General features: G+C 45.2%; 1 protein-coding gene across 2 annotated transcripts in view; it reads left to right on the forward strand.

The window, feature by feature from the left end:
* SORCS1 (sortilin related VPS10 domain containing receptor 1) overlaps positions 1 to 3,462 on the forward strand; it is a 428,683-nt gene extending 425,221 nt beyond the window's left edge. For both annotated transcript variants that reach the window (XM_084634878.1, XM_084634879.1), the window contains one exon: positions 1,492 to 3,462. In XM_084634878.1, the coding sequence (XP_084491004.1) occupies positions 1,492 to 1,556 (65 nt within the window). In that variant the 3' untranslated portion in view covers positions 1,557 to 3,462. The remainder of the gene's footprint in view (positions 1 to 1,491) is intronic.
* Positions 3,463 to 22,462: the final 19,000 nt, after the last annotated feature.

A 22,462-nucleotide genomic window follows, 5' to 3' on the forward strand; every position in this document is an offset into this window, starting at 1 on the left:
CAACTGCCACTGGCATTCACAAAACTACTGTGCTCAACTGCTGCCTAGCCCGGCAGGCTCCTAAAGCACCTACGTGTCTGCCATTAAAAGTCTCTCAGGCACCTCATTCTCTGTGGCCAAAGTCCTGACCCAGCTCAGAGGCTAACTCACTCCTCAGCCCCAGCAGGATTCGCAGGCACGGCGTTTCCCCCCGCCTGTCTTGCCTTTGAGGCCCAATCCAGTAGATGTGCTCTGAGCATGCCTAAACCCACACAAAATGGCTGGAGGAGGTGGTGGTGCGACCCTTCCCCCATAACGTTTAGCCTAGTGGTTAGAGCAGTCCTCATGTGAGTGACTCGTGTTCAGTTCCTCCCATCCCTCCCATTTGAACTTGGGTCTTCCACCACAATGCCCTAGCCCCAGACAGCTCCAGCAGGAGAGACTGAGAGCACCTTTCCCCAGAATACCCCCATCTCCAGAGGGCGAGGGTGCTCTCCAGAGAGGTGGGAGACCCCAGCTCCACATCAGGCAGAAGGGGGGAAACTAAACCTGACTCTCCCACATCCTAATCACTGGGCTAGAGCCCCTACAGGGGCAGAGCCTCCTCGGTTTTTCTTGAAAAAGGACGAATCTGCCATAGGCACCTAACTCCAGGAGAGGGCTCATGGCTGCGATTGGTGCCTCCGTCCGGCCTTGAATTAGATGCACAAGTCCCCTTGAAGGGCAAGTTTAGGTCACACCCCTCTCCTCAGCATTTCTTATTGGCTAGCTTGGGAGGCTCAGCGGGCGCTGGCTTTTGTGAAGCCCATTCTTAGGCACCTGTCTCCTCAAGCATATAGGGAGCATGGGTGCCTAATGCAGGGTGGCGCCCCTTGCGAATCTCATTTTCACCCTTTCTTGTCCTGTGTGATAACCCCAGGTCTTTCTGGAGTTCAGCATTTTTTTTCAGGGCATTTTCCTTCAGGGAAACCAAGCAATAGACACAGTGGGATGTTTCTTGTCGGTGTGGGGTTTGTTTTGAAGCAGTTTTTTCCCCTCTGCAAGCAGAGACTAACATTCGTGCCCTGTGCCTTTAGGAAATCCAAAGGCGTGGGGCGTTGAGTCCCACGCACGCCTCCATAGCCTAGAGCACAGTAGCTACTTATCGCAGCAAACCCTTCTTTTGCAAAGGCAAATCATACAGTGGGTTGTCAAGTCTCCGACACCTTTTCATATCAGATGCCAGTACATGAGTCAGTGCTCTACATTATCTCGTAGAAACAGTTTCTCGCATCCTCCCTTCCCTCCATCACTTCTTTTCAATGTGGGTGAATCACCTTTGTAGAAAGAAGAACAAGACGTTCCATTCAACCTTCTTAAGTGGCAAGAGAACATTTCGGGGCAGATGATGTCAGGCTGGACCAAATAAACCCTCACACCAAATGGCGAGACGCCGTAAAATCTTTCATTCTCTGGAAACACTTGTGTTATTCAGCTAACTCTTGCTTTTGTTTTTCTTGTTCTTTGCCACAGGAAGTATGTCCATAGCTGCTGAGGCTCAAAGCACAAAAGAAATCCCTACCTATGTAAATGTTTGAACCAAGGACACCAGAACATGTGTATATAGATATAGATATATATATATAGATATATATAAAAGAAAAACTCACTGCATTTGGACTTTTTAATTCTTCAGACGACAAAAGGTTTTTAGCTTTAATCCTGTGCATGTGGACATTATACCCAGACTGTGGTTGGAATTGCAGTGTACAGGTGCTCTATTTTAATAGGGGGAAAGGAAATGACCTGTTGCCCTCATAGCCCTTCCCCTTCCCCACAGCTCACTTTCCTCTCTTTTCTGATCAATCTCTTATTTGTAGAAAGTTCATAATGATAGTGGCCAGCAATGTGCATGGGGTCTTTTTGAGGGGTCAGGGGTGGGAAGGTGGTGAGGGAATAAGGGTATTTGGCTTTAGATTTAACTACTTCTTTAGCACTGCAGGCTGTGGGTGAGGTAGCTACCCCCAGCCAACTTTCACGAGCCACGCAGAAATACACAGGAGTAGACACGGCAATGTTTCTGGGCTGGTTTGGTTTTTGCCTTCGTTCATACCTTCACCTTCTCCATCCTTCATTCTGCCGCTTGTGACGGCTCGTAGCTCCCTGCAGCGAAGCCAGGAAATCAGCCCCTAAGCTGCAATGCCAGATGCTTTTTTAAAAAAGACTGTTTAGCCCATTCACACTGAGGCACCTGCCCAAGTGGCATGATCCAGAGGCACCTCCCCCGCCATGCAGGCCACCCAATCTCACGGCATGGCACAATGCGGTATAAGCTACTGCCCGCAGTCCTGCCCTGCAAATATCCTGACCCCAGCTGCCTCCCACTACCCCTCCTGAATTTCATTCTCCATCATGTGTGCAGTCATTTAAACCAGTGCAGAGTGGGGGTAAAATGCTGCCCGATCACCCTGGTAATGGTTTCATGCCCACTTTGCATGGTCTAAATGACTGCACAGCAAAAGTGGATTCAGACCCCCACCCGCACACCCGGCCGCTCAGCAGCGTGAATTTCCTGCTTCTGGGTCAAGGGCTTGGCTCCTGCCCATAGCACATCCTCCACCCCAGCCTCAACCCCCTGACAACCTGTCCGGTCCCTCTCCTTCCTCAGGTGACTCACTGCTGTATGTCTGAGTGCGTGGCCTACCAGCATATCCAGTACACCCAAGGGCCCGGCGGCAGTTCCTCACGCTACAGCATGTAGCTAGATCAAGCACATTCCAACTATATTTCCAAGCCCTTAACACCCCAGTTAAATATGTCCTTTAGCCTGGCTCTTGGCCCTGTGTAAGGTAATTGGCTGGCCACAGTATGTCTGCTCACCACTTCCAGCAGGGACTTTTAGCGTCTAGACTGTAAAACCCTGCCACATCTGCTCAGCCCAAATAAAGGTTTCAGGATTGGGCCCCTCGTGTTCCCTATGAGAGACCAGTGCCGCCTCAGACCCATGCGGGGGCTGGGTTCAAAGTCTGCTGAAATCCAAATTATCCAAAGGCACAGCCCTCAGAACAGCCCCGGGAGGGACGGGAATGCAGATACAGCACGCACCAGGGAGCAAACGTCAGGAACGGCCCATGGCTCTGAAAAAAAGGGGATGCCAACAGGGAAAAGGTCAATCCCACCCTCACCCACCGGGCGCCCTCGCTGCCTTTTTATCCTTTCTGTGGAGCTACAGGATTCCACTGGCCACAGGCTTTGACATCAACTCACTATTGTAGTTGCAACTACTGCTTTAAGCAAGGTGGGAAAGGTTTTTTTTTGCAGTCACTGTATAATAGCCCCCAGGATTCTAACTGGCCCTTGAAGTCTGGCATTAGCCAACTTATTTTTATAAGCAGCCACTTAAAAAGTTTTCTTATAGTATGGGAACTACTGCTGATTTTAAAAGGACTTTTTTGATGTATTTTTCTCTTGGTTAAAGATAATGTAGTGTTCTGTACAATTGCTATTGTTTCTTGCTTTTACAGTCATATTTATTAAACAGATTGTCTCAAAAGGACTGTGTGTGTGTGTTTGTTGCTCATTTAACTCACAGGCCCCGTCGAAAGGGAGGGCTGTATTTTGCTAAAAAACCTCCCCCCCCCCCTCCCGTGACACCACCTCTTCCTAGCTCTTAGCACTTGTCATCCATAGATGGCAAAGCACTTTACAAGTCAGACAAGCACAATTATCCCCTTTTGGCAGAGAAACTGAGGCACACAGAGGTGAAGTAATCTGCCCAAGATCTCCAAGTAGGCCAGTGGCAGAGCTGTGAATAGGTCTCTTGAGGCCCATCCCAATGCCCTCTCCCCAACCACGCTGGCTTACAACAATAGAAGCATCTTACACGGGGAGGATCTCAAAGCAATTTACAAAAATTACTCAATTAAGACTTGCAATATGCCTGAAAGGTAAGTGGCTTGCGATTGTCCCCATTTTAAATATGAAAAACCCGAGGCACAGCTAGGTTGAGCTGTCTGCCAGATCACCAAGGAAGTCAGTGGCTACATCAGGCACCGAATCGTGCCTGAGGCACAAGAAGTTAATTGCCAGTCTCTGATGTAGCCACTAGATCCTCCTTCCTCTGGTAGCCCATGCTTAGTCTGGCTGGCTGTCCCGCCCTAGTGGCTGGGCCACAGAACTACAGGAGTTTGTCCAGCCTTTGTGCGGAGAAAGCTGGGCCTTTTAGCTCAGAAAGCAGAGGGTTAGATTGGACATCCAAAATGGCTCAGGTTTTATCCCCGCTGCCAATGACCTGCCCAGGGGGCACACTGTTAAATTAACAACAATTTGATATAAATATACTTATTAGAGGGGTGTTTCACTTCCTAGACAAATTGCTATTTGGCAAATTACATTCTGCCGTACCGAAAAAAATCCAGGTTCAATTGGCCACAGTGTCCTTCCTCTACTGAACTTCTGTTGAATGTTGCCGAGCTATTAAACAGCTGCTGTACACGCCCCCTGACACAGCACTGGACAACGTGATTCTTGTGTGCCTAGATCGAGCATGATCTGACACCTAAATGGACAGATGTTTTGGCTGAATAGGGGCAACAGGATCAAGCCCAGGGCTTGGAAAGTCTCTTAAAATACACTGTCAGCTCTTTCTACTCTGTAATCGCTTCGGCACAGGGACCGTCTTTCTGTTCTGTGTTTGCACGGTGGCTACCGCAAAGAGGTCCCGGTCCAGGAATGGGGCTCCTAGAGGCTGCAGCAGTACAAATAATCATCATTCAGAATTCTTTGACCGTATGAGGACATCATTGTGTCTAATGGGAATGAGGGAAATAAATAGTCGTAGGTAGAAAAAAGCAGGGAGGGAAAGATGCAGTTAAACAGTAGGAGGACGTATTTTCTAAGTATGGTCTTCAGCCTTCCAAACTCCCAGAGTCCTATGGGGATTGGGTTGGATACAATGACTATGCAGGGGCCCTTAATTCAGCCTCTTCATCCCTAGTGAATAAAGCACTTTTTAGGCACTTAACACCTAGTGAAATCAATTACATCTATGGGAGTTAGGCACCTAAATACCTTTGAGGATCTGGGAATTACACACTCGCTTAACTTTGTCTATGCCTACGTCTAATTTACTTAATTGCTTTGCTGGACAGGAATAGTCTTAAATACTTGCTTAAATATTTTGGGGATGTGAGGCAAGAACTTCCAGTGACCCCCAAACAAACCTCTCAATTCACATACCGAGAATTGCTGACAGTTGCAGTCATGCTGCTACCCATAGATCATAACTAGCAATTAGCATTTTAATCAGTGTGCGGCTGTCTCTAAGTGAATGGGTGGAATATTATCCCTTCATTATTAGTATCTCTCATGCCATTTGGTGTTTAGAACATTACCTACTGTTGTAAACCACATGCTAAACGGTGTAAAACAAACACACACAAACAATGGTTTCCCTTCAGCTAATGAGATGCTGTCACTGCCTGGCCTTATGAAACGGAACAACAAAGTGTGTGAATAGATAACACTTCAGTTACAATAGATACCTTGAGATTAGAGTGCTGGGACAAATCCTGCCCCGATACTCATAAGAAAAAAGACTTACATCAAATTGTTTTCTGCTTGATAAGATCAAAGTGTTAGCACACACCAAGCCCACAACTGTTGTGAAATATTTCACATGATGCTTTGATGACGTGGGTTCTAGCCCAGGGAAGCTTATGCCCAAATAAATTTGTTAGTCTGTAAGGTGCCACAAGGACTCCTCGTCGTTTTTGCTGATACAGACTAACACGGCTGCCACTAACGCGAGTGTTTCCTTTTCTGTTGGGACAACGCAGTTACCTGTTACGTTTCAGCATCCTGAAAGCAGGACCTAGAGGAATGATTTAAGTCAAGTGTTCGCATTGCTAGAATTTAAAACTTTAGCTGTATTGTGGTAGAGGCTATAGGCCCCAACAGAGAGCTGGGCTCCACTGTGCTAGGCGTGCCACGTTAATAGGGTGACCAGATGTCCCAACTTTTTAGGGACAGTCCCGATTTTTGGGTCTTTTTCTTATATAGGCTCCTATTACCCCTCACCCCTTGTCCCGATTTTTCACATTTCCTGTCTGGTCATCCTACACAATAACCTAGTACGAGACAGTCCCTGTCCCAATGAGCATGCCATCTTACTAGACAAAACAAATGGGATGAAAGCAATTATTAGCCCCCTTTTAGAGCCTGGGAACAGCGGTACAGCAAGATTACAGGTAACAGTTACAAAACCCAACTATGTGATTAGATGCCTAAGGGCCAAATTATTAACGGTATCTTGGCACCTAAGTATGCAGATACCTAGCTACACAGATGCTGTTGACAATCCTATGGGCAGCTAGCTGCATCTTTAGGTCCCTAGACACCTTTAAAATACAAAAACAAAACCATGCCCTAAGGCTCAAAGTCAAAAATGTCTTAGGTTTCTAACTCACTTTGGAGGCTTGGAATCCTAAATCAAAGTGCTTTTGAAACTTATATCCTACTTACTGCATCTTCAGCAGTATCTGGGTACTTAGCCACGAGGTTCCCTGTTCTTAGCTCTTTCTCATGCTAATATTTGAGGTGGCACTGAACCAAAACACCGGCGCCCAACGTTCTGATCTACAGGCAGGGGAGGGTGCTGAGTCTGACCCCGCTGGAATGAAGAGGCGCCCTGGCTGTGAGCTCTCTCCTTGCTTTGGGGATAGCGGACAACAGCGTTCCTTTATGCAGCAGCAGCAGTTGTGCTGGCTCATCCCTTTCTGCTTTCAGGCAGGGAGAGCCCGGACAGCGACACCAGGCATCGATCCAAACTCCAAGTAACAGGAGATCCCTGTTCTTCAGTAAGGGACAATATACAGCTGCATTGCCTAGAGCAGCCCCGAACGCTCCAAACAAAGCACTGGACACTGGTTCTATCTGGCCACCTTGCGCTTTATTTCTCCTTTGAGGCCCTAATTCTTCTGAGGCCTTGTGTGCAGCCATATGCTTGACACATGGTTTGGGCCAGCAAGCTCGGGGGTGACCCTCACCTCCCAGCGCCTCCTCTCATAGGCAATAACTACTGTCATGTTTCAGAAGGAGAGCGACGACCGACAGCACACAGGCTGCCGGCGATTTGGTCTGCCTTTATCCGCGCCTTGGCGCGAAAGAGCCTTCTGAGGACGGATACAATCTGCAAAGGCGTCTACCTGGAAGAAGCGCAGTTCAGATGAGATGCCGCACCAGGGTGGTTACAGAATGTGTATGTTCCAGCCCAGAGGTTGCTGCATTTCAGCAGTGGCAAAGTGAGTTCTAGTTTGCCACACATACCCGCCTGCAAGGCGTTTTGCCAATACCTAAACAAGTGGCTTAGAGCAGAGGCTTGCGAGCCGCAAATAGCTCTTCACTCTGTCACCTGTGGCTCTTTGCAGCCCATGCTATTAAAACCCTGTGTGATTTAATTATTAACCAATCAGGTTGCTTGTATGATGTTATTAGTGCAAGTTGATAAATTAATTGATTAAGTCATTCACTTATTTGCTGTGAGAATCCTATCTATAAAATATATAGCATGATAGTAACAAGCAATGCTTTCGCACGACTGTGGCTCTTTTGGGTAACGTTGAGCGCTAATTTGGCTCCTGAATCACTGAGGTGTTTGCATCAATGGATTCGCATTTGTGTATCAGAGGGGAGAGCGATCTGAACCTGGCCTCCAGGACATTCCCTTCCTTTCAGAATGCATTGCGTTGAATGACACTGAAATCTGCCCTTCTTGCGAGATGGGTAGACTGTTAATGCTGCAGGCTGAGCGAGCAAGCGTTCGTAAAGAGCTGTGGGATGCTGCTTTGATGCAAGGCACTGAGAACACATTTGTTAAAAAGCACTATTCACTGTTAGGAAAGCAAACATCATGGTGATGCAGGGCAGAGGAGCCTGAGCTGCCCCAGGTTTCGTTCGGCTCCGTGGACTCCAGCACACCTGCTTCGGAAAGATTCTGATTACGCCCTGATGCGCTACCTCGGGGGCAGGTCTATACTGCTGCTTACGTTGATCTAATTTACGTGGCTCGGGGGTGTGAAAAAAAGCCTGAAGGACGCAAGTTTTGTGCTGTCCACACCGGCGCTATCTGGACAGGAGACACCCTCCCACCAGCATAGTGAGTCTTTACCAGACGGGCTACAGCAGTGCAGCTCACCCTAGGCACTTTGTTAGCCTTCATCACCTTACATTCATTAATGGGACTTTTATTCCTACAAAGCTTTCCCTCGCGGGTAGGGGAGGATTCGTCCCATTTTATGGATAGGAACTAAGGCCCAGCTTACATTAAGGGAGTGACCCAAAGTCACACATGAAATCTCTGGGTGAGCTAAGCCTTGAACCCAGGTCTGTTTGAGTCCTAGGCCAGGTATCCACTCGAACAGTCTGCCTACCTTTGGTTCCCTGAATGAAGGGAAGTGGGAAATGCAGCTACTGCCATTTAAGGGCCAACCTAATGAACAATAATTCCTCGTCCATATATTAGATTTTAGGGAAGGTTTAATAGGGCAGAAACACCAGCACCTGCAGGTCCCCACAAACAGCCCAACTCCTACAAGACTAAAGCCCTATCCCTCCTCCATTCTCACCTCCAGACTGGCCCTTCACATAGGGTGACCAGACAGCAAGTGTGAAAAATTGGGACAGGGGGTGGGGGGGCAACAGGCGCCTATCTAAGACAAAGCTCCAAATATTGGGACTGTCCCTACAAAATCAGGACATCTGGTCACCCTACTTTAACAGGGAGGAGGTGCTGTGATGGGAAGAGCCTGGATTCAGCCCGTGGAGCATGCAGATACAACCAGGGGATGCAGATAAGATTTTCAATGTTATGCCCTGGCAACTGTCCAGCTGTCTGCAAGCCTGCCTATAAAGATAGTGGGCTTGATTCTCGGTCCCCTCAGTTTGTGCACTGAGATGAAGGACGGAGGGGAGGGGTGCTCTGTGTTTTAGGGCCATGTAGGGGCTTGTCTGCCTTCCCCTGGTGTATGTTAGAGCAACCTCAGGGTGACTCTAATTTATGCTCTTCTATGAGCCCTGCCGAGCAGAGCAGAGCAAAAGCACAGTGCGTTCTGGCCACATCTGACGCTGCACCAAACTGATCCCTAGGCTAAGAACAGGACTAGCCTACAGCCCATGTACCAACTCTGTGCCTGCCAGGAAAGCCCTCTCAGGGCACCATATCTGCCCACGTTAGGGCCCCTTTGCACTGCCACAACAGCATAAAAGGGCCTGCGCACAAAGGAGCACCAGACCCCCCTGTTCTTACATCTGTTACTAGGAAGTGTCCGCCCCGTGCAGTGGGAATGGCCCATGTCTCTATAGGTTTATGGCAGAAAGTCAAGCAGGATTCACGCACTGAAGCTCTCAGCTGCCATGGCAGTAGAAAGTCAATGTCAGGGCCTGAGTCAGAGAGATCTCATCCCCAACAGGCCTTGAGGGTGCTTATCGGAGTCTTGTTGAGCAAGCAGGGGGTGTACAGTCTTGGAGGAGGCAGCAGGACACCAATCTCAGTTATGGCCCCCTACATCTTGTGGCAGAAAGCACACCACAATATGCTGTACTCCGTCTGGGCGGAACTGGCCTTCTAGCTCTACCTAGATCACTTGGCAGTCTGGTATAAATCCAGCCTGGATGAAATCTGAAGATTAACCCATGTGGACAGGGTGTGGGGGAGTGCACGCACACGTACACACACGTGTGCCGAAACACAAAGAGGCTGCGTGGACTGCGCTTGGCCCTACTGAGCACCCGATCCAAAGCCCACTGAAATCTGCGGAAAGAATTGGCATCAATGGGCTTTGGGTTGTGCAGGCATCTTTCAGCTCACTTCAGAAAGAGCTCGGCACCTTGCAGGCTCCGGCTCCAAGGGACAACACACCCATGAGACCAAAGACTTTGGTCATGAAATGGGTGTGAAAGTCCACACGTACTTTGCCAGCACTTATTTAAGGGAGCACGCAAACTTTGAGTTATGAAATATTTCAGCCAACTCTCTGACTCCCATCCCCAACTGTATAATGCAAATTGTGTTGCATAATTTCAGGGGAGCTTTCATATCTGGGACCAGACTTCTCTATAGGCATGGGCCTGTATATACCCAAAAACTCAGGTACTGCTCACTAATTCTTCATATGAAAAGCAGGAATTGATTAGAACTATCATATCTGGACAGCCTGTTGCAGGCTTTCCTTTGCAGCCACCCTTTTTCCACCTCCCCCCGCTTTTCTTTTTCTTTTTTCCAGAAGGCTGCACTTAAATACCCCCAGAGTCACAAATCTTCAGACAAGATGAGGTGAGGTGAATTGTGCGTGCATGTCTGTCTGGGGAAGGCACTTGCTCAAAGAACACAGTCATGTTATCCTATAAAGATGAAACAAGAATCCTTCTTTAAACCCTGTTATAGGGATCACAGAACTAAAGAGAAATTACCTTTGACTTCATTTGAAAAGACACAAAGAAGGGTTGAGCCATCCCCAGAAATAACTTATATTTACTCCTTGAACTGGGATAAACAGTGGCTGTTGGGTGAGGAGGAATTCCTGTATACCAGGGGTTCTCAACCCGGGGTACGCATACCCTTGGGGATATGCAGAGATCTTCCAAGGGGTACATCAGTTCATCTAGATATTTGCCTAGTTTTACAAGAGGCTACAGAAAAAAGCACTAGCTAAGTCAGTGCAAACTAAAATTTCATACAGACAATGACTTGTTTATACTGCTCTATATACTATACAGTGAAATGTAAGTTCGATATTATATTCCAGTTGATTTATTTTAGAATTATATGGTAACAGTGAGAAAGTCAGCAATTTGGCAGTAATAATGCACTGTGACACTTTTGTATTTTTAGGTCTGCTTTTGCAAGCAAGTAGTTTTTAAGTGAAGTGAAACTTGGGGGTACGCAAGACAAATCAGACTCCTGAAAGGAGTACAATAGTCTGGAGAGGTTGAGAACTACTGTTCTATACCCATTATAAGCTGAAGAGTTAAAAGTGATTCACAGTGCGGACAGAACATTACTGTTATTTACATTCCAGTAGATCAGCGCCCCTTCATGCTAAGTATTATACAAATATATTATAGGAGCCAGTCCATGTTTCAAAGAGTTTACAATTTAAGGGGGAAAATTTAAAAGACACAGCAGTCGATAGGTGCCTAACTGCCATTTGTGGCTTTGAAAATCGTCTCCTTAAGAAACAAGACAAAGTGTGGGAGAAAGTATTGTCATCGCCAGTTTATAGAAGGGGAACTGGGGTATCAAGAGAGTAAAGATGGGGTTTTCCAAGGAGTTAATTCCCAACTCCCGAGAGCCTCTCTCTCACTGAGAATGATGGAACATGGCAGCCATTTTGAAAAAGGGCACTTTTTTGCTGAATTCTTTATAGAACATTATTTGTCAGTCCCTGCTACAAGGGAAATTTATTATTGAAGCATACTATTTGACCATTAATCCTAAAAACTACTCCCCCAAATCCTCAAACTCACAAAATGTAGCTATTGCACAAGGTCTGCTTTATTCCATTACTAAAATGAATTGGGACAAAAAGAAAAAAATTCATTTAACAGATCCATTTAAAATTCATTTTAATTTCTAAACTATTTAGCTGATTTAAGGGAATTACTGGTAAATTCTCAAAAAAAAAATATTGTACTCAGGAAGTGCTGTCATTTTAGGGGAAATGAAAAATCCCTGCTCTGAGTACAAAACTCCACACAGCCTGTATTTCTGAGCCATTTCTATAATTATAGGCAAGGCAGATATTAGCACCTGTTTGTAAGGTTACCTGACACTTCCCATTATAAGACCCTGTTTACAGTTGCTCATAACTTTCCCAATTTTAATTGTTTGGGCTGAAATTTCCAATGCCAGCTACCTGCCTCAGGCTGAAAATTTCTTAAAATTTCAGGGGAAAAAGGATTCAGCCACTTCTAAGAATAAGATTGGGGGGAAATAGCTAATGTTAAAAAAATAATCTTACATTCGATTTGTTTAGAAGATCTAGTGCTTCCGTTCTTTGGAGCAAAGACTAGAGATTTGGTAGGAGGGATACCCTGGTGTCAGGGATGCACCTTTTACTACTCCTGTGAACATTCACTCAAATTTGGCCAATCCTCCAAAAACTTATTGTTCACACATGCTCTGTAAAGTCTTGGTTAGCCGCTAAATTCTCCAGACATTCCATCTGCACTGAACATGCTCCATCTCCCCACAACTCTGAAATGCTGACTAGATTGTGCATGTCCCAGTCCGAAAAAGTAACCAAGCACTCGCCATTCGGGGACTGCAGAGGCTGGCCTGGACTTTCCCTTCAATTACTCTTCCTGGCAGCCAGCATCTCTTGTGTGCTCAATGATACTACTGCAGTTGCAATTATGAAATGGGGAGGGGAGGGCAGCAAAGGGGGACAGGAGCCAGGGGATGAATAGGAGCATAGAAGGACAGAGAGAAAAATAGAATAAGATAATATAATTAAAGACTGTATTATAATCCATACACACAAAGGGGATGAATTAAGCTGCATAGGCAACCTTAATTCTGGCATTTCCTAACTATTCAGTGCTTGACTTTGCAGCCTTATTGTTCTTGTAACAGAGTTGTGTCTCTCATATGTACATATCATGGGCCAGTTTCAAATCTAACTTTCACTGGTATTAAAATGGAATAACTCTACTTAAGCAATAGAATTACTCCACATTTACACTGGGGTAGATCAGAAATAGGCCCAGCGTGACCTTTTAAGCATTGACTTGGCCATGATGGAGGCCTGTGTAAGTTGCACACCAACCCATCAAACAGGCTAAAATGAGCATTCTTCCCTGATACAATGTTGATGCGTGGGGCTCTGAAGACATATTCCATGTACTAATGTCATGCTTACTTGAGAAGGTGATGTTATAAAATCAAGTCTGGTGTGGAGAAAGTAAATAAGGAAGTGCTATTTACTTTGTGTTAGGGGCCACCAAATGAAAATAATAGGCAGCAGATTTAAAATAAACAAAAGGAACTATTTTTCACACAACACACAGTCAACCTGTGGAACTCCTAGTCAGAGGAGGTTGTGAAGGCTGAGACTATAACAGGGTTCAAAAAAGAAGTAGATAAATTCATGGAGGATAGGTCCATCAATGGCTATTAGCCAGGATGGGTAGGGATGGTGTCCCTAGCCTCTGTTTGCCAGAAGCTGGGAATGGTCGACAGGGGATCGATCACTTGATGATTACCTGTTCTGTTCATTCCCTCTGGGGCACCTGGCACTGGCCACTGTTGGAAGACAGGATCCCGGACTAGATGGACCTTTGGTCTGACCCAGTATGGCTGTTCTTATGTTTGAGTGTTAATGGGGCCAATCAGAAACTCATACTTTTAGCTTTTTCTGATTACATGGCCATTCCTTTTAATTTCCATGAGTAATCTGAGACTTAACCCACAGCTCTCAGTTGACCACAATGACTATCCAATAACACAGAAGCAGTCACTTCCTTTATGGTGGTTTTAAGCCCATGATATGACCCAGCACATACAAGAGGTTTTTAAAGAATAGTTCTTTTGTTCTGGGAAACAGCCATGGTCACTGTGATGAAAGGAAATGAAAGGTTAATACTTGTTACAAGAACTCTGCAAGTACTACCCATAACAGGTAATTCAGTAGAACCAGGTTTAAGGACACCGAATGGAAAATCCTCTGTATTTTAAACCAGATTCTGATCTTGCTTACACCAGTTTTGCATTGGTATTATCCCACTGCAGTTAATTAAATAAGCAATCCTATATTTTTTCTTAATTACTGAACTATTTCAAGCTTCAAAAAATTTGAAGGATATTTGGGGTCAGTATTTAGACTCTGTTATTCTATATGCAGCTGTTTATCTGTCTGTATCATTTGTCCCCTCACGAGCCATTCTTTTTTTTAATTGGGGTGGCCGTGCAAAGGAAAACAAGCCTTATTTTGTTGATTTGTTTGACAGTGTGCCGGGTTCCTAAATTAGACACAGTCATATTGGCTCGCCTTTCAAATTCCCATTTCCACATTGTGCCTGCCAAGGTACCAGGGCAGATTCTTCCAGACCTTTACAAAATAAAGAGAAAGGCTCAGCTTCTGACAAGCAAATGCAGAACAGAAGGAGTCAAATAGCAAATATTTCTGACTCTGAAACTAAATTCCCTTTTAAGATATTACTGGTTTTCCCTGCGGTGCTCCTGAAAATCATGCACAAGTTGAGGTGACAGAGAAGTTAGCACGTGAGCACTAGAAAAAAGCTCTTATTTTATCAGATGACACATGAAATAACATCACCGCCAAGCCTATTAAAGAATCTCTCCAGCTGTCTCCAGACACCTGCCAGTGGGATTAACAAGACTCTTAACTAGCCTTCGACTTTGAATGTTTTTGTACTTTCATGCTGGGCAGAGAACTGTATGGTTAAAAGAAGAGTTTTAGACTAGTACAAGGTGCCCTGGAGAGATTTGTGAGGCTTTGCATCATATCTACAAAAAAATTGAAAGGTTCCATTCTCCCAGGGCACATGGATCTAAAAAGGCAAGATGCAAGCATGGGCATCAATGGGCTGCAGAAACAATCTGATGGTGTTGTAGGGGAATGTTGTCTTATTGAACTCAGCAGCAGGACTGAAAGATGAGGTCCGTTTACCTGATAACAGTGATTGTGCGCCAGATTCTGTTCTCACTCGCACTAGTGTCAGGCCTGAGCAATTCCATTAGCTACAACCTGGCTTTGGGTCTCTGCACTCAGTAATTGAAACTTTGAAGTATTCTGCTCCTCTGGTGCTCTCTGCTGTTTGGAGCATGTTGAAAGAGAAGTTGCATGGAGGGGCTATAGTTAAACGCAATATCCCGGAAGCCACCTTTTCACCGGCAACCCCACAAATGTATCTGACGAAGTGGGTATTCACCCACAAAAGCTTATGCTCCAATACGTCTGTTAGTCTATAAGGTGCCACAGGACTCTTTGCCACAAATGTAGCAACCCCTCCTTCATCTGACTTGCTGGATGGTATTTCCTCCAGCAGGATGTTTTTGTCCTACTCAGCATAGATTACAAATTCCATGGGCCAGGTGCTTAGTCCAGATCCTTGGTTGGTATAATATAGTGAAGCCAATGCACCAGCTGAGTCTTTACCATGTACAAAGAAGAATGTCGTAACCAATGGAGAATGTGGGGAAAATGGAACAATACTAAATAATAATAATAATACTCAATGGCACCCAGGCAGCATATAATTTGAGGAGGACACTGCGATTTACATGCCACTTATGACAAAAGTGCACTGGGAATCTTTAATAACTCCAAACTATCCAAAAGGTAAAACATTCAGCAAAAGAGTCCCTCGAATACTGCACTGGAGCATCAGTTAAAGAGCTGACCCATGGGGAATCATCAAACCACTTTTCTGCCCACTGCAGGTTACCCTGGGAGGTCTCCCCTCTACAAACATACCAGACCACATCATGTTTAGCCTTTGAGATATAGCATACCTTGTAGACCTGAAGAAGGGCTGTGTGTAAGATTGAAAGCTTGTTTCTTTTACGAAATCCCAAACTGTTTCATGAAAATCTTCCCCTGAAAATGAAAAAAAAATCCTTTTCACTAAAATATTTTACAGAAGATGGGTGCGGTGGAGCAAACCTGTAACACCAGATACTTGGGAGGCTGAGGATGGCAGATCACTCAGAGGTTCTGGGCTGCAGTGCACTTTGCCAGTCGGGTGTCTGGTGCCACTGACCAGGCTAGCGGGTGGCTGAAGGACTGGCTAGAATGACACAAATGACGTGTAGTGATCGGTGCTCTCTCTCTGTGAGGGCTGATGGACCAATCGATCATGGTGATTTTACAGAAAAAAAATCATTTCCAGGCCAGCTCCCTTCTTGTCCACCATTTTACCAACCATAAAACCACAGTGCATGAAATTTTTTGATTTTAAAACGAGCGGGTCAAGACCAACGTGAGTAATAAAATGCACGAGCACAGCCATCATGTTGCTGGATGTCTCCAAAAACAGAGCTTTAGGAATATTGAGCATGAGGCACTTTTGTTTAGAAATGTGAATTTTTACAAACTTTATGAGGAGTATCATTATTAACGTGCAGATATTTTAATGAGCATTTGAGATACCTGCAGACGGATGGAAGCCAGTGTGAAATCCCCTTGCTAATTAAATTCGACTGAATATTTCTTTCATCTGAAGACTCAGATGTAGATCTTGTTTGTCAAATCCCTTTCAGCCAAATAACCACTCAACTAATTTTCAATCAAATATCTTATTCAGGATTTGAAAGCATTCTTCCTCCCCAGGGAGTGTGGTTGAATGGTATTACAGTATCCTCTGGGGAAATGTTCCTGACCCTCCCCCGGCTGGCAAAGTAACATTCCTTTAAAGAAAAGTTGGTGGCTTGACAGCCCCGGAGCCTGGCATCCTCCATTTATCTGCACAATAGAAACCCAAGCAGTGCAAGTTTATTCCACATCAAAGCAATATACCTGGACACGGCCTTGGAAGGTCAGAGTCCATGGCTCATTCAGTCGCTCGCTTCCTGCAGTGACATCATTCATGGCAGCCAGTGGTGATCTGGGGATCCACTCAGAGGTAAACAGGAAACTGGCTGAAACTATTTTGAGACTACTTACTTTGAAAAAGATCCGCCAAGCTGTTCATATGGTGCACTAGCAGTTAGGATCCATCTTCAAAATGATGACCTAGAGCCAGAATGTTCTATAGCCTATTACACGTTCATAGCTTTTCAAGGCAGAAGGGACCGTTATGATCATCTAGTCTGACCTCCTGCATAACACGGCCAGAGAACTCTACTGCACCAAGCCCTAAAACCTCTGGGTGAGTGAGAAGCACCTCTTTTTGAAAGGTTTCAGAGTAGCAGCCGTGTTAGTCTGTATTCGCAAAAAGAAAAGGAGGTATAAATCAAGGATAATCAAGGTGGGCCATTTCCAGCACATTTCCAGGAGTTAACAAGAGCACATTTCCAGGAGTTAACAAGAAAACGTTCTTGTTAACTCCTGGAAATGTGCTGGAAATGGCCCACCTTGATTATCACTTCAAAAGGTTTTCTCACCCCCCACCCCACTCTCCTGCTAGTAATAGCTCATCTTAAGTGATCACTCTCCTTACAATGTGTATTTTTTCATGCTCTGTGTGTATATAAAAATCTCCTCACGGTACTTTCCACTTTATGCATCCGACGCAGCGAGCTGTAGCTCACGAAAGCTGATGCTCAAATAAATGGGTTAGTCTCTAAGGTGCCACAAGCCCTCTCTTTTTGGAAGACATCCAATCTCAATGAAAGACTGGAGACCCCATACGTGTAGTCTAGTCCTGTGGTGTACAGATTTGTATCAGAAAGAGAGAACTATGAGAAAAGTTTAAAAAAACCCCACAAACCCAGTACACAGCAAAAGAGAATCTTTCACTCAAAAGCCCCATCCAACAGCCTGATGATGATCAATAGCTTGGCTCACGCGCATATACGCCAGGACAGCCAAGCAAAGGGGCTGAATCCCCACAGAAGATCTAATGGCCACTGCAACTTGTCTGGGTTTGCATTTAAGAGGCAACAACGTAACAGGGTTTTTTGTTTTAGGCTAACGATGGGAAAAATCAATGGAAGGGTTATTTCAAAGCCATCCTTTGGATATTTACATCTGTGTTTGCAGTTGTCCTGGGGGCATTCACCTGCTCCTGTATTTTTCATGCCCAGAACTTGTAGTGTTGTTTTAGGTACTGGTACAAAAATGTTCAGCTAGTAAATAGATAACTCCTCTGTGTCAACAGGCAGCCAATGCACTGCTCAATGGACACTCCAAAAGTCATCCATGCAGGGCAAAAATTACTAGGAAATGGGAGAAGAGGCACTGTTCACGTGGCAGTGTCTGGAATTATTATGGTTCCATTTACACTGCTGCACTGGTTCTCAACATTTTTCATACCATGATTCTATGTTACGGCAGAAAATAGGCCACTGACCATCCCTGTTAGGCATATAGAGAGAGATTGGTTGTGCCGCTGCGTTTTCACCCCCAGGTTGAGAACCCATGCACTACCATACATTGGGAGTAACGCCGTTGAAGCCAAAGAAGTTAAACTGCTTTCATAAGTGATCCCAGTCCTGATCAGCCCCAGAGAGCAGTTCACCACAGACACTCAGCTCCTGGGGCAACCTGTCACACTGTTTTGGAGCGTTCAGATCCAAAGTTCAGGGTCAGCCCATTGTAGATACCCCAGACTGGAAAAGTTGAGATATAGATCTAGAGCTAAACTACCCCAGCCTTGGGGGGTCTTTGAACCAAGGTGTGGACGTAGGCTCACCTCTATTTGCCACACAATTATCAAGTCCTGAGTGTACGTAGCACCTTCCTGCTCCAAAGGTGTAAAGATGGTGAAACTGTGAGAGGGACAGTGACTTGCCCAATGTCACAGTGGAAACAAGTGTTAGAGATGGAATTAGAATTCCAGGCTCACTGTTAGACCTCCAGACCGGTGGCTCTCCCAGTTTTCTCATGTTGTGGACAATGCCTATGGGGCTGCCTCTGGTGCTGCCCTACATCCTCCAGAGGGAGGTAGGTGGGCAGCTGGGGGAGAGGGGTGGGATTTCCTGCTATATTCCTGGCCTATCAAGGCTATAGGGATGGAGGAGCCAGCTCCTCCTCTCTGCTGCCTAATTGATCAGTGCTTGTGGGAAGAAGAGCTGGCCTTTTCACATGCCCGCCACATGGAGTGGGGCTCCATACTTTCAAAGACAACAATGTGTTTGTGGACCTCTTCCATCTTCCCTCCTTGCTCTCTGCCATGACTGTAATATGTGACATTGTATGAAAAAGGAACAATCAGGGCACTATTAAGGAAGGTAAGATGATGATAAACTCATTTTATTGTGATGTATGTGGCTACTTAGTTCCACCTCCCCAATTTGGTGTCTATAGAACTCTACAAGCCAAATCTTCAGCTTGTTTAAACTAGGAGAACTGCATTGACTTCAAAAGGGCTACACCAATTTACATTAGCTGAGAATCTGGCTATAGAGCTAGGTCATACTCTCTCCTGGATGTTTGCAGCCACCACGGCTTTCACTTCTCTTGATAATTCTTTTTCTGTCCTCCTGTGTGTTTGCTACCATTGTCCAGTGATGGTGTCACCTGATCAGAGTTGAACTTACGATCAGGCGACACCTGACAGGTAGCAGTCAGGCAGGGTGCAGAGAAGACAGTGATTTTATCTGAGGTTGATGGATCACAAAAGCCTTTGGGAAACCATAGAAGTGCCATGAACAGTGTTTTGGTCATCTGCAACTCTACCATGGACCATCAATGGATGGGTCATCAATGATTCATGAAATACAGCTTGTTGTTTTCTGAGGCTTTTACTAAAATTAACACAGTTTGCACATTTCTCTTCCTTCCTTCCTTCGGGATAACTAAACATTTAATTTGAGAACCAGTGCCCTAGACCATACCTACCCTCTCCAAATGGCATCCTGCATTGCTTGGGCTTCATTATTTTGTGTGGTGAGTGAATGGTAAGCTTCTAAATCATAATTCATTTCCTTTCTCCTTTGCCTATGGCACAAGTCAGCATCTTGGAGAAAGAAAACTCAGTGTGCCTGAGAGACAAGTCTCCTGCATCCAAAGAGCAATAAATCTCTCCCTGTTGATTTTGCTACACACCACAGTTCTGTACTTGCTTCGGGGGCAGTCATGATGGTCATGGTGATATGTGCAGAGAAACAGTAAGTCTCCAGAGTGATATTGCTTTAATCACTTCACAGAGTAAGAAAACCATGCTGCAGTAAGTTGTCATATCAGCAGCTCAAGAGTAAAAACCAGTGAAACAGAACTTAGTACAGGGGAAGATACTGCTCCTTTATGCAAGAACCTTTCTAAACTAACACCTAGTTTTTTAAAGTTTGGATCTAATTAGGCTATTCAGTCACGACAACTAAATGGGAAGTAAATGAGTCACTGGCCCAGGCGTGTTGAATCATGCATTGCCCCAAGGGAAAGAGGAAGGGAGATTTTCATACGTTATAATATATTGAGTGATCTGCAGCAAGTCACCATAAAGGTTAGAAATGATATAAAGAAATCTCCTGGGAAGGATTCGATCCTGCAGGGGTACAGAAAAGGCTTGGGTATAGACGCTGCCAATCATACTGAGGATGGTCCCTGCTTGCTCCTGCTTCAGCAAGATGGATAATCCATCTCGCTCAGCAAACCATGAGGATCTGCTAAATTATAGCAGGGCTGCTAAAGTGGCCATCAGTCTAACTCAGAGGGTCCTTTATTAGGTTACCCTTCATGCCCTATGCATGCTTCGGTGGGGCTTGCTCTGCACAAATTGCTGATCCTTATGGCTTCAGTGTTTGAAGTGAGATGCTTCTGCACTATCCCTGCATTCCCAGTGAGGTATCTATAGAGGAAGCCATGTTGCATTTTTGACGACAGTTATGTGGAATGAGACCATGGCCATGTTATTAGCAGTGACTGAACACCAAAAATACAAGGGTGACATCCAGACCGTACTGAAGTCAATGGGAGTTTTCTCACTGACTTCAGATGGGCTAGGATTTCATCCCAGGTCTTTACCCCCTGAAATAAGAGTAATTCCATTAGCTGTCAGCAGGCTCTCTGGGGGCAGACACCAGAGGGAGATGTGATCACCTGCACCAAGCCAACGTATTGCAAACAGACAGCGAGACTGCCAAAAAGAAGCACATTTAGTAAGCTGCAGAAACAATTCTAAGGCCATAGCTAGGACTGTATGCAGCCAAAGCTCTCCAGGCAAACTGCACCAGGTTTTGCACTGAGCTTTTCAGAATGCCTAAGGTTTGCTGCTGAGCACTCACCTACAAGGAATCATTGCAGAGTGAGGTTTGCAGCACCATAGCTGCTGCATATCTGAATTAAATGCATACAGGTCACACAACTCTGCCCAGCCCTACCCACTGACATACCTCTCGCACTCCTGGATGTAAGAGACGTCAACTCTGGCTCAATATAGGGCAGTAGACCTGCACCCTGTTTAAGACACACGGGGGCAGAGACAATCCGATTACAGAAGGTGAAACTCCATCTGGATGCACACACCATGCCCTCATAAATAATCATCCGTGTGCTTCTTAAGGTGGAATTGGGCTCTAAGACCGCAGGCAGACTGAACCCTCTCTTGAATTCTGAGACATTTGGGCATACAACCAAATCCACAAATGTCATGAGGACACAATCTGGGGTGCATCCATCCATCCATCCATCCATCCATCTCTCTCTCTCTCTCTCTCACACACACACACAAAGTCAACTTGATCTTTACAAAAGCATTTTGTATGAGCATTTTCCGAAAGATGGAATCCAGTCATCTTGACACCCACTCCTAGGCCTGAAAACTAGCCCACACTGCCTCTTGTATAGAAAGATAGCAGTATTTGAGCACATCACAAACTTTAATATATTGATCCTCAGAACACCCCCATGAGGGAAGGAAGTGTTATTATCCCCATTTCACAGAGAGGCTAAATGATTTGTCCAAGGTCACGCAAGGAGTCTGTGGCAGAGGACACAACTGAACCCTCATTTCCCAAACCAGTGGCCTAACCACCCGCCATCCTTCCTTTTCTTTTCTTCCATTTCTTTTTCCTATATTAATGAATCACCGTGTCTGATGAACATTCGGACCAGAACTTTGATAAGACTCAGGCTCCAAAACCAAAACAAAGTAAGAGGGTCAGAGAAAAATCATGCATCTTGCAAAAACATTCCTTGTCTCTGCTGCCTCCTTAATTTGAAAATTAGGATTAATCCCTTTTCTCTCCTCATTGTTTTATCCTGCCTCTTTAAAGCTAACCTTAAGCAATTAGCACATTAGCAAAGATCTTTCAGTGTAGCTCCCTCATGACATTCCCGAAGGACAGTCCATCCAGAGAGTCTCTCTAAAAAACATCAGTCAAAGGTGACCAGAGAATCTACTTGGAGAGCCATGGACACCCTCCAGTCGATGAGCACAGTTCTCAGTGACACAACAGGAGCTGTGCATACAGATGTTTAAGGTTCTATGCACTATGGGCCAGATCTCCACTGATGCAAATCAGCATAACTCCAAGGACATATGTGACTGCAAACTTCATTGGAGATTTGCAAATGTAGTCCAACCAAGGGTCTGGCCCTATGGCTCTGATCTGAAGCCTACTGAAGTCAATGTGAGTCTTTCCATTAACTTCAATGAGCTGTAGATCAGGCATTGTGTCCAGTTAAAGACTAGTAGGGTTAGTTACTGGTTATTCTTTAGAACAGTCAAGATTTTGGCATAATTTTTTTCTATTTCATTTGTGGAGAATTTCTCTCTCTCCTTGATTTATTTTTGCTTTGCTATCGAAATGTCAAAGTAATAAAGTTAACACTCTTTGCAAAATAACAATGGAACATACTATTTGAGTGTGCATAGGAGTTTA

This window comes from Lepidochelys olivacea, assembly GCF_965140295.1.
Source record: "Lepidochelys olivacea isolate rLepOli2 genome assembly, chromosome: 7".
Taxonomy (NCBI): domain Eukaryota; kingdom Metazoa; phylum Chordata; order Testudines; family Cheloniidae; genus Lepidochelys; species Lepidochelys olivacea.